The sequence below is a fragment of the Mesoplodon densirostris genome, chromosome 12 (genome assembly GCF_025265405.1).
Source record: "Mesoplodon densirostris isolate mMesDen1 chromosome 12, mMesDen1 primary haplotype, whole genome shotgun sequence".
NCBI classification, from domain to species: domain Eukaryota; kingdom Metazoa; phylum Chordata; class Mammalia; order Artiodactyla; family Ziphiidae; genus Mesoplodon; species Mesoplodon densirostris.
In genome coordinates, this window is record NC_082672.1 from 61,906,089 (window position 1) to 61,926,365 (window position 20,277).

Sequence of the window (20,277 nt, forward strand, 5' to 3'; positions counted from 1 at the left end):
AAAATCAATAATTGTGTTAAATTTTTATTTTAGTAAAGGGTCTCAAATGAAAATAATTATGTAGTCATTTAGTAACTGGCAGCTAACATGTACTAAACATTTTATTTACATTGCTCCTTAATTTATTTTTATCCTTGTGAGAGTGGGCATCACCATCCTTTTCTCTGAAGATGAGGAAACTGGAAGTGTATTTGTCAAAGGCAAACAGAGTAAACAAGTTGAAATTAGAACTCAGGTTTACTGATATCAATCCTGTGTACTTTTTACTCCTCTTTGCTGCTTTGCAGGCCAAATGTAGAAAAGTTATATCATTTTTAAGACTATTAAGGAGCTTAAAAGGAATACAAATAAATACAAATTATTTATATATTTAATAAGCCCTCATGAATTTATTAACAGTCTGAGATATAAATGGGCTTTTTCTACCTATTTTGTGAGCAGGCTTTATAATGAGGGTGCTGCTAACCAGAAACATGAATTGAACAGTCATTAAAGCAGACCTGGCATGACCTCTGCTTCTAAACACTTCCATAGCAGTTGCTCTGAGGAACTAATCAATTTTAATAGTAACAATTTCTTTCCTCAGTAAGTTATCCTGTTGGTATATCCCAAATAAGTAAAATTATGAGGCTCTGCTAGATTTAGTAAATATAATGTGTACTGATTGATAAATATACTACACATTTATGTATATAATCCACAGGCATCATTTTTTATGGATTTTAATGTTGGACCAATACCCTCAGGTGACTTAAGTGTGAAATATATAATTTCATTTATAAGATTTCAATTTATAAAAGCAGCTTCCTAAGTTCTAACTCTATGTTCTGACGGGAATGAAGGAGAAAAACAAATCCAGGAGAGGAAATAAAAAGGAATGATGCACTGAAGGAAAATAATGTATGAAACACAGTGTTCAGTTTTGGGTATACTGCTTACCTCATTTTTCAAAAGTCATCAGATGATTCTAATGTGAAAGTACTGTTAAAATTAGTAGGTGAAAGGAAATTTGGCATACCTTTTCAGCTTTTTGGTGCATCAGGTCACTGAACAGTTCTGTACAATCATTTATAAATTTTTCACTGACTACAATAGTATCGCTAAAGACTACAGCTAAAGCCTGTTTGCTGAGTGCCCTCATCACATGTTGAAGCAATATTGCAGCATCTTCCACTGATAAGGAACTGGGTAGCAGAGGCTAGAATTACAAACAAAATGAAAACAAAGTATAAATGCAATATAATATAGATAAACCATTTGTTATATGTATTCTCTCCCTAAGTGATCTCGTTAAGTCCAATGGTTTCAAAACCATCTATATGCTGACAACCTCCCAAATTGTATTTCTACCTTTATCCTCACTCCGAACTCTGAAATCACATATCCTACTGCTTCCCTAACCTCCCTCCACTCATGTACCTAACAGGTATCTCACATTTTAACATGTCCTGTTCAAAACAACGTGGTCTGCGCCTCCAGACCTCAGACTCCCAGCTCCCATCTTCTCTTCCCCATTGCTCCCCCATCTCAATTAATGGAACCACTCTCCATTCAGTTGGTCAGGCCCCAAACCTACAAGTCACACTGAGTTCCTCTCAAAAACTCAAAAACATTCCAACTTCAAGTCCTGATAACTTTGCCTCCAAAATACATTTCTTCTTAGCTCTTTCTACTATCTGAAATTAACATTTTCATTAATACCCCTCCTCCCCCGGCCAACCATGAAAGTATCCTTCCTGAAAGCTACATCCTAATTCTTAAAATGGCCATATACTAGTGAAGTATCAGTTGTCACTGGTTTAAAGGAAAATTAATAAGAAAAAGATAAAACATACTGCAATATCAACCCATGTTCCAGAGCTGATGGCTTCCTCTACTGATGCTTCCACCTGATCCACAAGTCCTTGACCAACACAAGCTGCTTTCAAAAACAAGAGTTGTGTAGTCTTATATCTTTTCTTTATGTAGCTCACAGCATCTGGGATTCCAAGTCTGGACAAAGCATCAAATTCTAGAAATACATCACGAGGTTGGAATAGAATCATCATTCACACCTTTTAGAAACCTCAGAAAAAGTTAAGTTCTACCAAAATCTATTCTTTGTGAATGCACTGTATTCTAATAGAGATTTTTAAGAATAAAACATAGAAGTGTACCATAGCCTATTCCCTGGTTATGTTACCTTCCCAAATTTTTATTACTAAACATATTTGTAGAAAAATTGGTTCAAGTACTTCATTAATTCAGTTTTGTCTCTTACTCTCCAATTGAGGAGTCAAAGGGAAACATGAGGACTAAAGAGCAATAAAAGTAGAAATGAGGATAACGGAATGTAATGATTTAAGTAGAGAAACAAAAACTGGAATTTTGATTATAGTTAACTAAAGGAATGGAACTTATTTTTCAAATGTTTCATTAGACAACTGAGGACAAAGCAATCTCTAGTCTAATTTATACTAGTAAAAGATTTAGCATATAAAACAAAAGTAAAAAAATTAAGACTTAAGTTTGCAGCCATTAAAGTTATTAGAGATATCTACCATGCTCTCTCTGTCCTCAAATAATAATATTTAAGGAAATTAATTACAACAAAATTCTAATCCAAGTCCTTGGCTGAAGAAACTGAGAAGGCACATTGTAGAAAGTCAAGAAAACATAAGCCAAGCCAGTATTCATTCTAGCACACATTTAAACTGAACACTAATGACTTATAGGTATACTTTATAGGTAACTGATCCCTTACATAGTTTGACTTGGGTTATGAAATTGATCAAACTGAGTTTTATATATATATGCTACCTGTTTTAATGATTAAATTCAATCAATCTACTTTATCCAAATGATGGAACCTCAGAAACAAAATTTAGAATAACTTCTATGTTTCTGAAGTACTGGATAACTAATAAAAATGAACACTGTAAAACTGACAGCAATACAATATTTCTAAGATTATGTAACTAAAAAACCAAGCAACTTCATAAGTTATAAGATATAATAAATATAATTACTTTTTATGAATTAAAAAGAACTTGAAGTATCTTATATATATATGTATCACATTACTAGAAGGCTGGTAACAATCAATACCAGCTTCTGGCCTTTCTACATTACAACTGTTCAATAACTATGGAATTAAACTCAGTTACATGACCCACAAAAACCTACAGTGTGATGACTACTTTTATACTCAAAGAGAACCATTATAGTCTGCTGGCCAACAGTAAAGTACATGTGTACTCCCAGGGCTAGTACAATCTTTCTAAGAATGTGTTTAATATTAGAAATGATTTTTAGTTAAAAAGAAAAAAAGTTACCCAGATAGCCATTCTGCCTGAGAAATGAATCCACCCAAGTACTTTGTGTTCTGGAGTAAATGTCAGGGACAAACACCGCTTTATCCTGTCTCCCACCAACCACAGTGCCTCGTAAGCGTCCACTATTAACAAGTTCCTCAAGAACAGCTTAAAAGAAAAGCAAACAAACAGAAAAAAATCAGAGCAGGTAAAAATCTCAAAAAGTAAAACACTTTAAAATTTCACAATTTAGTTATTCTTACACTTTAAAAAAGCAATTTAAAATTTAAATTTCATACTAAATAAAGACATTATATTTTAGACAAAACTTTCCTGCCATTTATGAGAATACTCAGGTCATAAATTCAGGAAATTTTGGCAACTAGCTAAAGATACTGAACTGTAATACAAACTAATTAATGTTGAATTTTTTAGTCTAATTTTGGAAAAAAAATGCCAATATTTATCTCATGATTAAAAGTAGACAATTATACACTCTGAGGATAGATAATACACAATCACTAGTGTTACCAAGTTCAATTTCCTCATATTTAGAAAAATCAAGACACCTGGATCCTATTAGAATCAACAGTGTGAAATAAAGCCATGAAAATCTGTATAAATTATTACATTTCCACTGTTTAAATGGAAGGAACACATTTTAATCCTACCTATAACAGAAATATAATGCCATGGTTAAGAGGATGGATATGGACCCAGATAGCCTAAGTCCAAACCTCAACTCTGCCACCTACTAGTGCTGCCATTAACACCAAATTTATTATTTTTATTTAAACTATAACATTCGACTACACACTTTGTTGTTTTAAATATCAAAATACCCTAAAAAGAGACAAAGCAGATAGGAAGGAGTTATTCCTAAGTGAACCAACAAGAACAGTCAAAAGATGTCTGGGGGCTTCCCTGGTGGTGCAGGGAAGGTTGGGGGTCCGCCTGCCGATGCAGGGGACATGGGTTTGTGCCCCGGTCTGGGAAAATCCCACATGCCGTGGAGCGGCTGGGCCCGTGAGCCATGGCCGCTGGGCCTGCGTGTCCGGAGCCTGTGCTCCGCAAAGGGAGAGGCCACAACAGTGAGAGGCCTGCGTACCGCAAAAAAAAAAAAAAAAAAAAAAAAAAAAAAAAAAAAAAAAAGATGTCTGGCACAAAGAATGATTCAGCAAAGTTAGCTTTTAACAGAAATAAAAATTAGTTTACATATGAATTTCAGAATTCCAATGCTCAGTAAATTAGAGTACATCAGAAAGGTCTAGATTTCACAATTGACTGCAGCACATATTTTAAAATTTTGTGATTGTACAACACAAATCCAAGCTAAATTCAGACAAAGTTATCAATTTATCAGTTATTACTTGAAGAACTTTACATTATAATGAAATTTCACCAACTTCGATTATGGAAATTCAGAAATACGTCACATTTTAATTTTAAATTTGTCTTAAAAAATTTAAATTTAACGCCATATTCTGAAAAATATAGTAAACAAAAATTAATTTTTGGTTCTGTATTTAAATTTCTTTTCCATTATTCATTTTAATTTTATATTTGCACAGATACCTGAGTTGAAAGATTAAGTCACTGCTTTTAAAAATTACTCCAGCCAAGCTTTAAAAAAAAAAAAACCTTCGAAATCTCATAAGAGTTCCACAAAAACACAAAATAGTCAATGGACCAAAATTATTTTGAAGATATTACCGTACTACTGTTTGAATGCTAAGAATTTACTTTTAATGCTATAATCCTTTTGTAAAAATTTTTTTAGCCAAACACTACTTTCATAAGAAAATGTAGTAAAAATCTGTAAGAAACAAAGTAAAAATTATTCTTAATCCCCAAATTTTAAATCTCTATATGCATATGCATAACAGAGTATTTTATACACACACAATTTTTTTTTATTCCACTCCTCTTGAGGTACCCAACACTAAATGTTTGGTGGGTATAACAAGACACGTATATGAAAATTGGTATAGAGAAACTTCTCAACCAGAAATACATTTTTAAAATAAATTTATTTATTTTATTTATTTATTTTTGGCTGTGTTGGGTCTTTGTTGCTGCACGCGGGGTTTCTCTAGTTGCCATGAGTGGGGGCTACCCTTCACTGTGGTGCGCAGGCTTCTCATTGCAGTGGCTTCTCTTGTTGCAGAGCACAGGCTCCAGGCACGCGGGCTTCAGTAGTTGCAACACGTGGGCTCAGTAGTTGTGGCCCGCGGGCTCTAGAGCACAAGCTCAGTAGTTTTAGCGCACGGGGCTCACTTGCTCTGTGGCACGAGGGATCTTCCCAGACCAGGGATCGAACCCATGTCCCCTGCATTGGCAGCCAGATTCTCAACCACTGTGCCACCAGGGAAGCCCCCTAGAAATATTTTAGTTACATAAGTTTTAAGATTAAAAGAGGTAAAAACATTAAAATTAGTTAAGTTTTACATTTAGTCTATTCAACAGCTAATTAAGTGATATATCCTTTAAAGCAAACTCACAGTAAAGAAGCTGCTCCTGAAATCCATATTTTGAAATCAAAGAATTCACTGCTGTAGGCCTTTATGGAAAGGAAAAAAATTAAAAAAACATTTTACTCATCATAGAGTTACACATACTTATGAATTAAAAAAACTAGGATGATTAGTTTATGAAAAACAAATTAATTTAGAAGAAAAAAATGAAGGCAAAAATTACACCATAGATCAAGACGGCGGGATAGAAGGACGTGGAGCTCACCTCCTCCCCTAAATGTATCAAAAATACATCTACATGTGGAATAATTCTCACAGAATACCTACTGAATGTTAGCAGATCTCATACAACCAAAGTTGCAAGAAAGATCACCATTTAACTGGGTAGGAAAAAAAAGAAAAAAGGAATTGGGACAGGATCTACATCCCTGGGAGGTACTCGTGAAAGAGGGAAGGTTCCCTCACACTGGGAACTCCCTTCACTGACTGGAAGATCAGCCGGGCCAGCAAGAGAGCTTCAGAGGCTCAGAGGAGAATGCAGCAACCAGCCTGCCACAGGCAGAACAGAGAGAGGCTGGCACAGACGGTCCTGACCACCTTGCTGTACTCCCCAGCCAGACGCATGTCTGCTAGTGGGCATGGGGGCTAGTTGCTGAAACTTGGGCTTCAGGGGACAGACCTGGGGAGAGGACTGGGATTCGCTGTGCAGAGACAGCCTGAAGTGGGTGGAGTATGCTTTGGGCTGCAACAGGAGGTGTACACAGGACTGAGCCTGGGTCTGCCATAGAAGCCCCACTGTTAATGGGGTGACCCTCAAGCAAAGGGAGGGGCAAGGCCCCACCAGAGCAGCCTCAATCTCTGTGTGCTCACAGCAGGTGTGGCTCTGCCTCTATGAGCTCTGGGAGCATGCAAGCCCGGGAGTGCTGCCCACACTTGGAGGTGGGGCTGAAATCTGAGCTGTGTCCCAGCAGCTGATCAATCCGCGGGTTTATGCTGCTGCTGGTGGCTTTGTAAGCTCAGCACCTGTGGGAATTCCAAGCAGATTACTGGTGATCCTGTGGCTGGGGCAAGTCTGGCATTAGCAGCTGCAAGCTTTGTGGGCATGCATATGTGGAGGTGGAGCTGGGGTCTGGGCTGATTCTGTAGCTCCCAGGGCAGGTCCAGGTGTGCGACTATGACAGTTCAGGTGCCTGACTTCAGTGGATCTGCGCTGCTGGTTTTGTGAGCACAGGGCCTGAGGGTCACCCAGGTCGATTGCCTGCATTCCCATGATTGAGGAGGGGCCGGGGCAGTGCCAACAAGAGCATACTTCGTGAGACTGCATGAGTGACAGGCAAGATCATAGGTGCCCTCCCAGCAAACAGCTCCTGTGGAGGAATAGGCAGTGGCTTTTCTCCCAGTGGAAGCACTCCAGTCTTGCCTATCTCACACTGTAGTAGCTTAGAAATGTATCTGGGGGCTTCTACTCCAACAACTGGTGAGCAGACCCTGTCCCCAAAAGGGCTGTGACAACCACAGAGCAAAGAGGATGCCCTGCTCATATCCATTGCAGGCTCTGGTCATCACAACACCAGTCACACCCCCATCAATGGGATATCGGCCAGCACATACTGAGAAAAGACGTGGCAGGGCCCCACACTAAAAACAGCTCTCACACCAAAAATATTAGACTCATGCAGGGTACACGGGGATGCTCCGACATAAAAACAGCCCTCCAAGACCACAGGAGATAACTGTTTCTCCTAAACTCTTACATAAGAGAAATAGAGGTAAAATGAAGAAGCAGAGGAGCCAAATGCAATTAAAAGATCAAGAGATTCCCCTGAAAGAACACAAAACGAAACACCTCTCCAGTCTACTAGACCCTGAGCTCAAAAAGGAGGTAATAAAACTACTGAAGGAATTAAGAAAGGCTATCAATAGAAATGCAGATCACTGTAACAAGGAACTAGTTACTAACCATAAAGAGGAACCAAGAAAAATTAGAAAACTCATTTGCTGAGATGAAAGCGGAGCTAAAGGCAATAAATAGCAAACTGAATGATGCAGATGAATAAATGATCTGGAAGAAAGAATAATGGAAATTACCCAATAAGAACTGCAGACAGAAAGACAAATGAAAAAAAATGAAAGCAATATATGAGACCTATGGGATAATATAAAGTGTGCCAATCTACACATTATAGAGATCCCAGAAGAAGAAAGAGAAAAGGGGATCAAAAACGTACTGGAAGAAATTATGGCTGAAAACTTCCCAAACCTAAGGAAGGAAACAGATATCCAGGTATGGGAAGCAGAGAAGGTCCCAAAAGGATGAACCCAAACAAACCCACAACAGGACAGATTATAATTAAAATGACAAAAGTTAAAGATAAAGAGAGGTTTCTAGGCAGCAAGAGAAAACAAAGAATTAGTTACAAAGGGAACCTACTTAAGCCTATCAGCTGATTTCTCTACAAAAAACGTTTCAGGCCAGAAGGGAGTGACAAGATATATTCGATGTCCTGAAAGGGAAAAACCTACAACTTAGGAAACTCTACCTAGCAAGATTATCATTTAGGAGAGAGAAAGAATGTCTCAGACAAGCAAAAACTGAAAGAATACAGCAATGCTAAACCTATCCTAAAAGAAATATTGAAAGGTCTTCTCTCAATAGAAAAGAAGCAAGAATCTGTAGGAAAGAAAAAAAAATATCACAACTGGAAAGTAAATCACTTAAATAAGCCAGTACACAGATTAAAAAAAAATTACTGTGAAAGCAATAACTACAATGAACAGCAAAAGGAAAAACATGAAGGTGCAAAAGAGGACATCGAAATCAAAAAATATGGGGGAGAAGAGTAAGAAAATACAGACTTTTTTTTTTAGAATGTGTTTGAGCCTATATGACTACCAGTTTATAGCAAGTAGATACAGGAATGCGTTAACATACTTGAAAAGCAGCATAATCACAAATCAAAAACATATAACAGATTCACAAAAACCAAAAAGAAGAGAAAAGCATAATACAAAAGAAAACCATCAAACCACAATAGGAAAGACAAAAAGAAAAAGAAGGGAACAAATAAGAAATACAAAATCAACTGGAAAACAAGGTTTAAAATGGCAACAAATACATATCTATCAATAATTACCTTAAATGTCAACAGACTAAATGCTCCAATCAAAAGTCAAAGAGTGAGGGCCTCCCTGGTGGCGCAAGTGGTTGAGAGTCCGCCTGCCGATGCAGGGGATACGGGTTCGTGCCCCGGTCTGGGAGGATCCCATATGCCGCGGAGCGGCTGGGCCCATGAGCCATGGCCGCTGAGCCTGCGCGTCCGGAGCCTGCGCGTCCGGAGCCTGTGCTCCGCAACGGGGGAGGCCACAACAGTGAGAGGCCCGCATACCACAAAAAAAAAAAAAAAAAAAAAAAAGTCAAAGAGTGGCAGATTGGATAAAAAAACAAGACCTACTTGGTGCTGCAGCCAGGAGTCAGTGCTGTGCCTCTGAGGTGGGAGAGCCAACTTTAGGACACTGGTCCACAAGAGACCTCCCAGCTCCACATAATATCAAATGGTGATAATCTCCCAGAGATCTCCACCTCAACACCAGCATCCAGTTTCCTTCAAAGACCAGCAAGCTACAGTGCTGGACACCCTATGCCAAAAAACTAGCAAGACAGGAACACAACGCCACCCATTAGCAGAGAGGCTGCCTAAAATCATAATAAGGCCACAGACACCCCAAAAAGCACCACCAGACATGGACCTGCCCACCAGAAAGACAAGATCCAGCCTCATCCACCAGAACACAGGCACGAGTCCCCTCCACCAGGAAGCCTACACAACCCACTGAAACAACCTTAGGCACTGGGGACAGACACCAAAAACAACGGGAGCTAGGAACCTGCAGCCTGCAAAAAGGAGACCCCAAACGCAGTAAGATAAGCAAAATGAGAAGACAGAAAAACACACAGCAGGAGAAGGAGCAAGATAAAAACCCACCAGACCTAACAAATGAAGAGGAAATAGGCAGTCTACCTGAAAAAGAATTAAGAATAATGATAGTAAAGATGATCCAAAATCTTGGAAATAGAATAGACAAAATGCAAGAAACAGTTAACAAGGACCTAGAAGAACTAAAGATGAATAAAGCAACGATTAAAAACACAATACATGAAATGAAAAATACTCTAGATGGGATCAATAGCAGAATAATGGAGGCAGAAGAACGGATAAGTGACGTGGAAGATAAAATAGTGGAAATAACTACTGCAGAGCAGAAGAAAGAAAAAAGAATGAAAAGAACTGAGGAAAGTCTCAGAGACCTCTGGGACAACATTAAATGCACCAACATTCGAATTATAGGGGTTTCAGAAGAAGAAGAGAAAAAGAAAGGGACTGAGAAAATATTTGAAGAGATTATAGTTGAAAACTTCCCCAATATGGGAAAGGAAATAGTTAATCAAGTCCAGGAGGCACAGAGAGTCCCATACAGGATAAATCCAAGGAGAAATACACCAAGACACATATTAATCAAACTGTCAAAAATTAAATACAAAGAAAACATATTAAAAGCCTCAAGGGAAAAACAACAAATAACACACAAGGGAATCCCCATAAGGTTAACAGCTGATCTTTCAGCAGAAACTCTGCAAGCCAGAAGGGACTGGCAGGACATATTTAAAGTGATGAGGGAGAAACACCTGCAACCAAGATTACTCTACCCAGCATGGATCTCATTCAGATTTGATGCAGAAATTAAAACCTTTACAGACAAGCAAAAGCTGAGAGAGTTCAGCACCACCAAACCAGCTTTACAACAAGTGCTAAAGGAACTTCTCTAGGCAAGAAACACAACAGAAGGAAAAGACCTACAATAATGAACCCAAAACAATTAAGAAAATGGGAATAGGAACATACATGTCAATAATTACCTTAAATGTAAGTGGACTAAATGCTCCCACCAAAAGACACAGATTGGCTGAATGGATACAAAAACAAGACCCATATATATGCTGTCTACAAGAGACCCACTTCAGACCTAGAGACACATACAGACTGAAAGTAAGGGGATGGAAAAAGATATTCCATGCAAATGGAAACCAAAAGAAAGCTGGAGTAGCAATTCTCATATCAGACAAAATAGACTTTAAAATAAAGACTACTAGAAAAGACAAAGAAGGACACTACATAATGATCAAGGGATCTATCCAAGAAGAAGATATAACAATTGTAAATATTTATGCACCAAACATAGGAGCACCTCAATACATAAGGCAAATACTAACAGCCATAAAAGGGGAAATCAACAGTAACACATTCATAGAAGGGGACTTCAACACCCCACTTTCACCAATGGACAGATCATCCAAAATGAAAATAAATAAGGAAACACAAGCTTTAAATGATACATTAAACAAGATGGACTTAATTGATATTTATAGGACATTCCATCCAAAAACAACAGAATACACATTTTTCTCAAGTGCTCATGAAATATTCTCCAGGATAGATCATATCTTGGGTCACAAATCAAGCCTTGGTAAATTTAAGAAAATTGAAATTGTATCAAGTATCTTTTCCGACCACAATGCTATGAGACTAGATATCAATTACAGGAAAAGATCTGTACAAAATACAGACACATGGAGGCTAAACAATACTCTACTTAATAACGAAGTGATCACGGAAGAAATCAAAGAGGAAATAAAAAAATACCTAGAAACAAATGACAATAGAGAAATGATGACCCACAACCTATGGGATGCAGCAAAAGCAGTTCTAAGAGGGAAGTTTTTAGCAATACAATCCCACCTTAAGAAACAGGAAACATCTCGAATAAACAACCTAACCCTGCACCTAAAGCAATTAGAGAAAGAAGAACAAAAACACCCCAAAGTTAGCAGAAGGAAAGAAATCATAAAAATCAGATCAGAAATAAATGAAAGATAAATGAAGGAAACGATAGCAAAGATCAATAAAACTAAAAGGTGGTTCTTTGAGAAGATAAACAAAATTGATAAACCATTAGCCAGACTCATCAAGAAAAAAAGGGAGAAGACTCAAATCAATAGAATTAGAAATGAAAAAGGAGAAGTAACAACTGACACTGCAGAAATACAAAAGATCATGAGAGATTACTACAAGAAACTCTATGCCAATAAAATGGAAAACCTGGAAGAAATGGACAAATTCTTAGAAATGCACAACCTGCCAAGACTGAATCAGGAAGAAATAGAAAATATGAACAGACCAATCACAAGCACTGAAATTGAAACTGTGACAAAACAATCTTCCAACAAACAAAAGCCCAGGACCAGATGGCTTCACAGGCAAATTCTATCAAACATTTAGAGAGGAGCTAACACCTATCCTTCTCAAACTCTTCCAAAATATAGCAGAGGGAGGAACACTCCCAAACTCATTCTATGAGGCCACCATCACCTTGATACCAAAACCAGACAAGGATGTTACAAAGAAAGAAAACTACAGGCCAATATCACTGATGAACATAGATGCAAAAATCCTCAACAAAATACCAACAAACAGAATCCAACAGCACATTAAAAGGATCATACACCATGATCAAGTGGGGTTTATTCCAGGAATGCAAGGATTCTTCAATATATGCAAATCAATCAATGTGATACACCATATTAACAAATTGAAGGAGAAAAACCATAAGATCATCTCAATAGATGCAGAGAAAGCTTTCGACAAAATTCAACACCCATTTATGATAAAAACCCTGCAGAATGTAGGCACAGAGGGAACTTTCCTCAACATAATAAAGGCCATATATGACAAAGCCATAGCCAACATCGTCCTCAATGGTGAAAAACTGAAACCATTTCCACTAAGATCAGGAACAAGACAAGGTTGCCCACTCTCACCACTCTTATTCAACATAGGTTTGGAAGTTTTAGCCACAGCAATCAGAGAAGGAAAGGAAATATAAAGAATCCAAATCGGAAAAGAAGAAGTAAAGCTGTCACTGTTTGCAGATGACATGATTCTATACATAGAGAATCCTAAAGATGCTACCAGAAAACTAGTAGAGCTAATCAATGAATTTGGTAAAGTAGCAGGATACAAAATTAATGCACCGTAATCTCTTGCATTCCTGTACACTAATGATGAAAAATCTGAAAATGAAATCAAGAAAACACTCCCATTTACCACTGCAACAAAAAGAATAAAATATCTAGGAATAAACCTACCTAAGGAGACAAAAGACTTGTATGCAGAAAATTATAAGACACTGATGAAAGAAATTAAAGATGACACAAATAGACGGAGAGATATACCATGTTCCTGGATTGGAAGAATCAATATTGTGAAAATGACTCTATTACCCAAAGCAATCTACAGATTCAATGCAATCCCTATCAAACTACCACTGGCATTTTTCAGAGAACTAGAAGAAAAAATTTCATAATTTGTATGGAAACACAGAAGACCCTGAATAGCCAAAGCAATCTTGAGAACGAAAAACAGAGCTGGAGGAATCAGGCTCCCTGACTTCAGACAATACTACAAAGCTACAGTAATCAAGACAGTATGGTACTGGCACAAAAACAGAAAGATAGATCAATGGAACAGGATAGAAAGCCCAGAGATAAACCCATGCACATATGGTCACCTGATCTTTGATAAAGGAGGCAGGAATGTACAGTGGAGAAAGGACAGTCTCTTCAATAAGTGGTGCTGGGAAAGCTGGACAGGGACGTGTAAAAGTATGAGATTAGATCATTCCCTAACACCATACACAAAAATAAGCTCAAAATGGATTAAAGACCTAAATGTAAGGCCAGACACTATCAAACTCTTAGAGGAAACCATAGGCAGAGCACTCTGTGACATAAATCACAGCAAGATCCTTTTTGACCCACCTTCTAGAGAAATGGAAATAAAAAGAAAATTAAACAAATGGGACCTAATGAAACTTCAAAGCTTTTGCACAGCAAAGGAAACCATAAACAAGACCAAAAGACAGGGCTCCACTGGCGGCGCAGTGGTTGAGAGTCCGCCTGCCAATGCAGGGGACAGGGGTTCGAGCCCCGGTCTGTGAGGATCCCACATGCCGCGGAGCAACTAGGCCCATGAGCCACACTACTGAGCCTGCGCGTCTGGAGCCTGTGCTCCGCAACAAGAGAGGCCGCGATAGTGAGAAGCCCGCGCACCGTGATGAAGAGTGGCCCCTGCTTGCCACAACTAGAGAAAGCCCTCGCACAGAAACGAAGACCCAACACAGCAAAAATAAATAAATTAATAAACTCCTACCCCCAACATCTTCTTAAAAAATAAAAAAAAAAGACCAAAAGACAACCCTCAGAATGGGAGAAAATATTTGCAAATGAAGCAACTGACAAAGGATTAATCTCCAAAATTTACAAGCAGCTCATGCAGCTCAATAGCAAAAACACAAACAACCCAATCCAAAAATGGGCAGAAGACCTAAATAGACATTTCTCCACAGAAGATATACAGACTGCCAACAAACACATGGAAGAATGCTCAACATCATTAATCATTAGAGAAATGCAAATGAAAACTACAATGAGATATCATCTCACACCAGTCAGAATGGCCATCATCAAAAAATCTAGAAACAATAAATGCTGGAGAGGGTGTGGAAAAAAGGGAACACTCTTGCACTGCTGGTGGGAATGTGAATTGGTACAGCCACTATGGAGAACGATATGGAGGTTCCTTAAAAAACTACAAATAGAACTACCATATGACCCAGCAATCCCACTACAGGGCATATATGCTGAGAAAACCATAATTCAAAAAGAGTCATGTACCAAAATGTTCATAGCAGCCCTATTTACAATAGCCCAGAGATGGAAACAACCTAAGTGTCCATCATCGGATGAATGGATAAAGAAGATGTGGCACATATATACAATGGACTATTACTCAGCCATAAAAGAAACGAAATTGAGCTATTTGTAATGAGGTGGATAGACCCAGAGTGTGTCATACAGAGTGAAGTAAGTCAGAAAGAGAAAGACAAATACCGTATGCTAACACATATATATGGAATTTAAGGAAAAAAATGTCATGAAGAACCTAGGGGTAAAACAGGAATAAAGACACAGACCTACTTGAGAATATGGGGAGGGGGAAGGGTAAGGTGTGACAAAGCGAGAGAGAGGCATGGACATATATACACTACCAAACGTGATAGCTAGTGGGAAGCAGCCGCATAGCACAGGGAGATCAGCTTGGTGCTTTGTGACCGCCTGGAGGGGTGAGATAGGGAGGGTGGGAGGGAGGGAGATGCAAGAGGGAAGGGAAATGGGAACAGATGTATATGTATAACTGATTCACTTTGTTATAAAGCACAAAGTAATACACCATTGTGAAGAAAAAAAAAAACAAGAGCCTACAACATGCTGTCTACAAAAGATCTACTTTAGGGCAAATGGTACACATAGACTGAAAGCGAAGGGATGGAAAAAGATGTATCATGCAAATGGAAGGACAAGAAGGAGGGGGTAGCAATACTCATATCAGAGAAAACAGACTTTGAAACAAAGACCATAAAAAAACATAAACAAGGGCACTGAATAATGATAAAAGGATCAATACAAGGAGAGGATATTATACTCCTTAACATATATGCACCCAATATAGGAGCATCTGAATACATAAAAAAAATACTAACAGACATAAAGGGAGAAACTGATGGGAATACAATAGTTGGAGACTTTAACACCAGACTCACATCAATGGATAGATCTTCCAGACAGAAAATCAATAATGCAACAGAGATCCTAAATGACACATTAGAATAGTTAGACTTAATTGATATTTTCAGGGCATTACATCCAAAAAAACCCAGAATACACACTGTTTTCAAGTGCACATGGAACATTCTCTAGGACTGACCACGTACAAGGACACAAAACAAGCCTCAACAAATTGAAGAGGATAGAAATTATTTCAAGTATCTTTTCTGACCACAACAGCATGAAACTAGAAATCAACCACAGGAAAAAAAACAAGAAAAAAACCGATTACATGGAGACTAAACAACATGCTACTAAACAAACAATGGGTCAAGATGAAATCAAAGAGGAAATTTAAAAATACCTTGAGACAACTGACAATGAAAACACAACCATACAAAATCTATGGCATGCAGCAAAAGCAGTCCTTAGAGGGAAGTTCACAGCAATACAGGCCTTCCTCAAAAAATAAGAAAAATCTCAAATAAACAACCTAACCTATCACCTAAAAGAATCAAAAGAAAAAAACAAAACCTAAAGTCAGAAGAAGAAAGGAAATAATGAAGATCAGAGAGGGAATAAATGAAAGAGAGTTAAAAAAATAGAAACAAACAAACCAATCAAAAAGCAGGTAGAAGATCTAAACAGACACTTCTCCAAAGACATACAGATGGCCAATACAGATGAAAAAAATGCTCAACAATGCCAATTATTAGAGAAATGCAAATCAAAATTACCATGAGGTATCACGTGACACCAGTCAGAATGACCATCATCAAAAACACCTACAAACAGTAAATGCTGGAGAGGGTATGGAGAAAAAGGAACCCTCCTACACTGTTGGTGAGAATGTAAATCTGTACAGGCACTACGGAGAACAGTATGGAGGTTCCTTAAAAACTAAAACTAGAGCTACCATATGATCCTATAATCCCACTCCTGGGCATATAGCTGGACAAAACTATAATTTGAAAAGATACATGCATCCCAATGTTCATTGCAGCACTATTTACAATAAACAAGACATGGAAGCAACCTAAATGTCCACTGATAGATGAATGGATAAGGAAGATGTGAAAGATATACATACACACCCACACACACGCAATGGGATATTAGCCATAAGAAAAATGAAATAATGCCATTTGCAGCAACATGGATGGAACTAGAGATTATCATACTAAGTGAAATAAGCCAAAAAAGACAAATATCATACGATATTGCTTATATGTGGAATCTAAAAAAAAAAATGATACAAATAAACTTATTTACAAAACAGAAATAGACCCACAGGCATAGAAAACAAACTTATAGTTACCAAAGGGGAAAGGTAGGAGAGACGGATAAATGAGGAACTTGGAATTAACATATACATACTACTATACATAAAATATCAATAAATAAACAACAAGGACATACTGTATACCACAGGGAACTATACTCAATATTTTTTAATAATCTATAAGGGAAAAGAATCTGAAAAAGAATATATATACACACACACATATACATACATGTAACTGAATCACTTTGCTGTACACCTGAAACACACCATTGTAAATCTATACTGCAATTAAAAAAAAAAGAAATCAATAAAATCAAGAGCTGGTTCTTTCAAAGGGTAAACAAAACCTACAGACCTCTGGCCAGGCTCACCAAGAAGAGAACTAAATAAACTAAGAAATGAAAGAGGAGAAATAACGACTGATACCACAGAAATACAAAAACCATAAGAGAATACTATGAACAATTATCTGCCATCAAATTGGACAACCCAGAAGAAATGGACAAGTTTCTAGAAACATACAGTCCTCCAAAACTGAATTAAGAAACAAATTAATTTGAACTGAATGATCACTAGAAGTGAAACAGAATCTGTAATAAAAAAAACTCCCTGCAAACAAAAGTCCAGGATGGGATGGCTGCACTGGGGAATTAATTCTACCAACCATACAAAGAACTTATACCGATCCTTTTCAAACTCTTCCAAAAGACTGAAGAGGAGGGAACATTCCCAAAGACATTCTATGAAGTCACCATCATCCTGATACCAAAACCAAACAAAAATACCACCAAAAAAGAAAATTACCAGTATCTCTGACAAATATAGATGCAGAAAATCTCAACAAAACATCAGCAAACCGAATCCGACAACACATAAAAAAGATCATACACCACGACCAAGTGGGATTCATCCCAAGTTCACAAGGATAGTTCAACATAGCAAATCTATCAATGGGATACACCACATAAACAAAAGAACAGACAAAAACCACATGATCATCTCGATAGCTGCAGAAAAAGCATTTGACAAAATTCAACATCCACTCATGATAACAACTCTTACCAAAGTGGGTACAGAGGGAACATATCTCAACATAATAAAAGCTATTTATGACAAACCCACAGCCAACATAATACTCAACAGTGAAAAGCTGAACACCTTCCCACTGAAATTTACTACAAGGATGCCCACTGTCACCACTTCTGTTCAACACAGTATCAGAAGTCCTAGCCACAGCAATCAGACAATAAAAAGCAATAAAAGGTACACAAATTGGAAGGGAAGAGATAAAATTATCATTATAAGCAGATGACATAATACCATATACAGAAAATCCTAAAGACGCCACACAAAAACTACTAGAACTGATAAATGAATTCAGCAAGGTAGCAGAATACAAGATTAACATACAGAAATCTGTTGTATTTCTTTATACTAACAATGAAATATCAGAAAGGGAAAGTAAAAAAAATTCCCTTTAAAAACTGCATCAAAAAAAGAAATACTTAGGAATAAACCTCATCAAGGAGGTGAAAGACTTATATGCTAAGAACTACAAAACATTAACAAAGGAAACTGAAGATGATTCAAAGAAATGGAAAGATATCTCATGCTTTTGGATTGGAAGAATTAATATTTTTAAAATATTAATACTACCCAAAGCAATCTACAGATTTAATGGAATCCCTATCAAATCACCCATGACATTTTCCACAGAACTAGAACAAATAATCCTAAAATTTATATGGAACTATAAAAGACCCAGAATTGCCAAAGTGATCCTGAGGAAAAAGAACAAAGCAGGAGGCATAACCCTCCTTGACTTCAGACAATACTACAAAGCTACAGTAATCAAAACAGCATGTTATTGGCACAAAAACAGATACATGGATCAATGCAACAGAAAAGAGAGCCCAGGGAATTCCCTGGTGGTCCAATGGTTAGGACTCTGTGCTTTCACTGGCAAGGGCACAGGTTCAATCCTCAGTCAGGGAACTAAGATCCTGCAAGCCACACGGCCAAAACAATAATAGAAAACAAAGAGAGCCCAGAAATAAACCCACATACCCCCATGGTCAATTAATCTTCGACAAAGGAGGCAAGAATATACAATGGGGAAAAGACAGACTCTTCAGCAAGTGGTGCTGGGAAAGCTGGACAGCCACATGTAAATCAATGAAGGTAGAACACTCCCTCACACCATACACAAAAATGAACTCTAAAATGGCTTAAAGACTTAAGTGTAAGACATGACACAGTAAAACACCTAGAAGAGAACATTGGCAAACCATTCTCTGACATAAATTGTAGCAATGTTTTCTTAGATCAGCCTCCCAAGGCAACAGAAATAAAAGCAAAAATAACCAAATGGGACCAACTCAAACTGATAAGCTTTGGCACAGCAAAGGAAACCATAAACAAAATGAAAAGACAACCTACGTACTGGGAGAAAATGTCTGCAAACAATGCGACCAACAAGGAGCTATTTCCAAAATATACAGTTTATATAGCTCAATTAAAAAAAAAAAACAAACAACCCAATCAAAAATGGGCAGAAGACCTAAATAGACATTTTTCCAAAGAAGACATAAAGATGGCCAATAGGTACACAAAAAGATGCTCAACATCACTAATCAGAGGAATGCAAATCAAAACTACAATGAGGTATCACCTCACATGGGTCAGAATAGCCATCATCAAAAAGTCTACAAATAATAAATGCTGTAAAGGGTGTGGAGAAAAGGGAACCCTCCTACACTGTTGGTGGGAATGTAAATTGGTCCAGCCACTGTGGAAAACAGTATGGAGGTTCCTTAAAAAACTAAAAATAGAGCTACCTTTTGATCCAGCAATCTCACTCCTGGGCATATATCCAGAAAAGACAAAAACTCTAATTTGAAAAGATACACACACCCCCAATGTTCATAGCAGCACTATTAATAATAGCCAAGATGTGAAAGCAACCTAAGGGTCCATCAACAGATGAATGGATAAAGAAGATGTGATATATATACACACACACAATAGAATATTACTCAGCCATAAAAAAGAATTAAATGTTGCCATTTGCAGCAACATGGATGGACCTAGAGATTATTATACAAAGTGAAGTCAGAGAAAGACAAATGCCATATGACATCACTTACATATGGAATCTAAACTATTATACAAATGATCTTATTTACAAAACAGAAACAGACTCAGACACAGAAAACAAACTTATGGTTATCAAAGGGGAAAAGGGGTGGGGGAGGGATAAATCAGAAGTTTGGAATTAGCAGATACAAACTATTATATATAAAATGGATAAACAAGAAGGCCCTACTGTATAGCACAGGGAACTATATTCAGTATCCTGTAATAAAGTATAATGGAAAAGAACATAAAGAAAAATATATATACACATATATATGTATAACTGAATTGCTTGCTGAACACCAAAAACCAACACAACACTGTAAATCAACTAAAAAAAAAAAAAAACTGCACCAAATTTTACAACGTTAA

The 20,277-nt window shown here is 37.4% G+C and overlaps 1 protein-coding gene across 1 annotated transcript in view; it reads right to left on the minus strand.

Moving 5' to 3' along the window:
* The window catches only part of UFL1 (UFM1 specific ligase 1), a 61,352-nt gene that overhangs the window by 15,201 nt on the left and 25,874 nt on the right, over positions 1-20,277 (minus strand). Inside the window, exons 7-10 of the mRNA XM_060115163.1 lie at positions 5,795-5,853; positions 3,315-3,461; positions 1,836-2,011; positions 1,019-1,198 (exon numbers count right to left, since the gene is read on the minus strand). Coding sequence (XP_059971146.1) covers positions 1,019-1,198; positions 1,836-2,011; positions 3,315-3,461; positions 5,795-5,853 — 562 coding nt within the window. The remainder of the gene's footprint in view (positions 1-1,018; positions 1,199-1,835; positions 2,012-3,314; positions 3,462-5,794; positions 5,854-20,277) is intronic.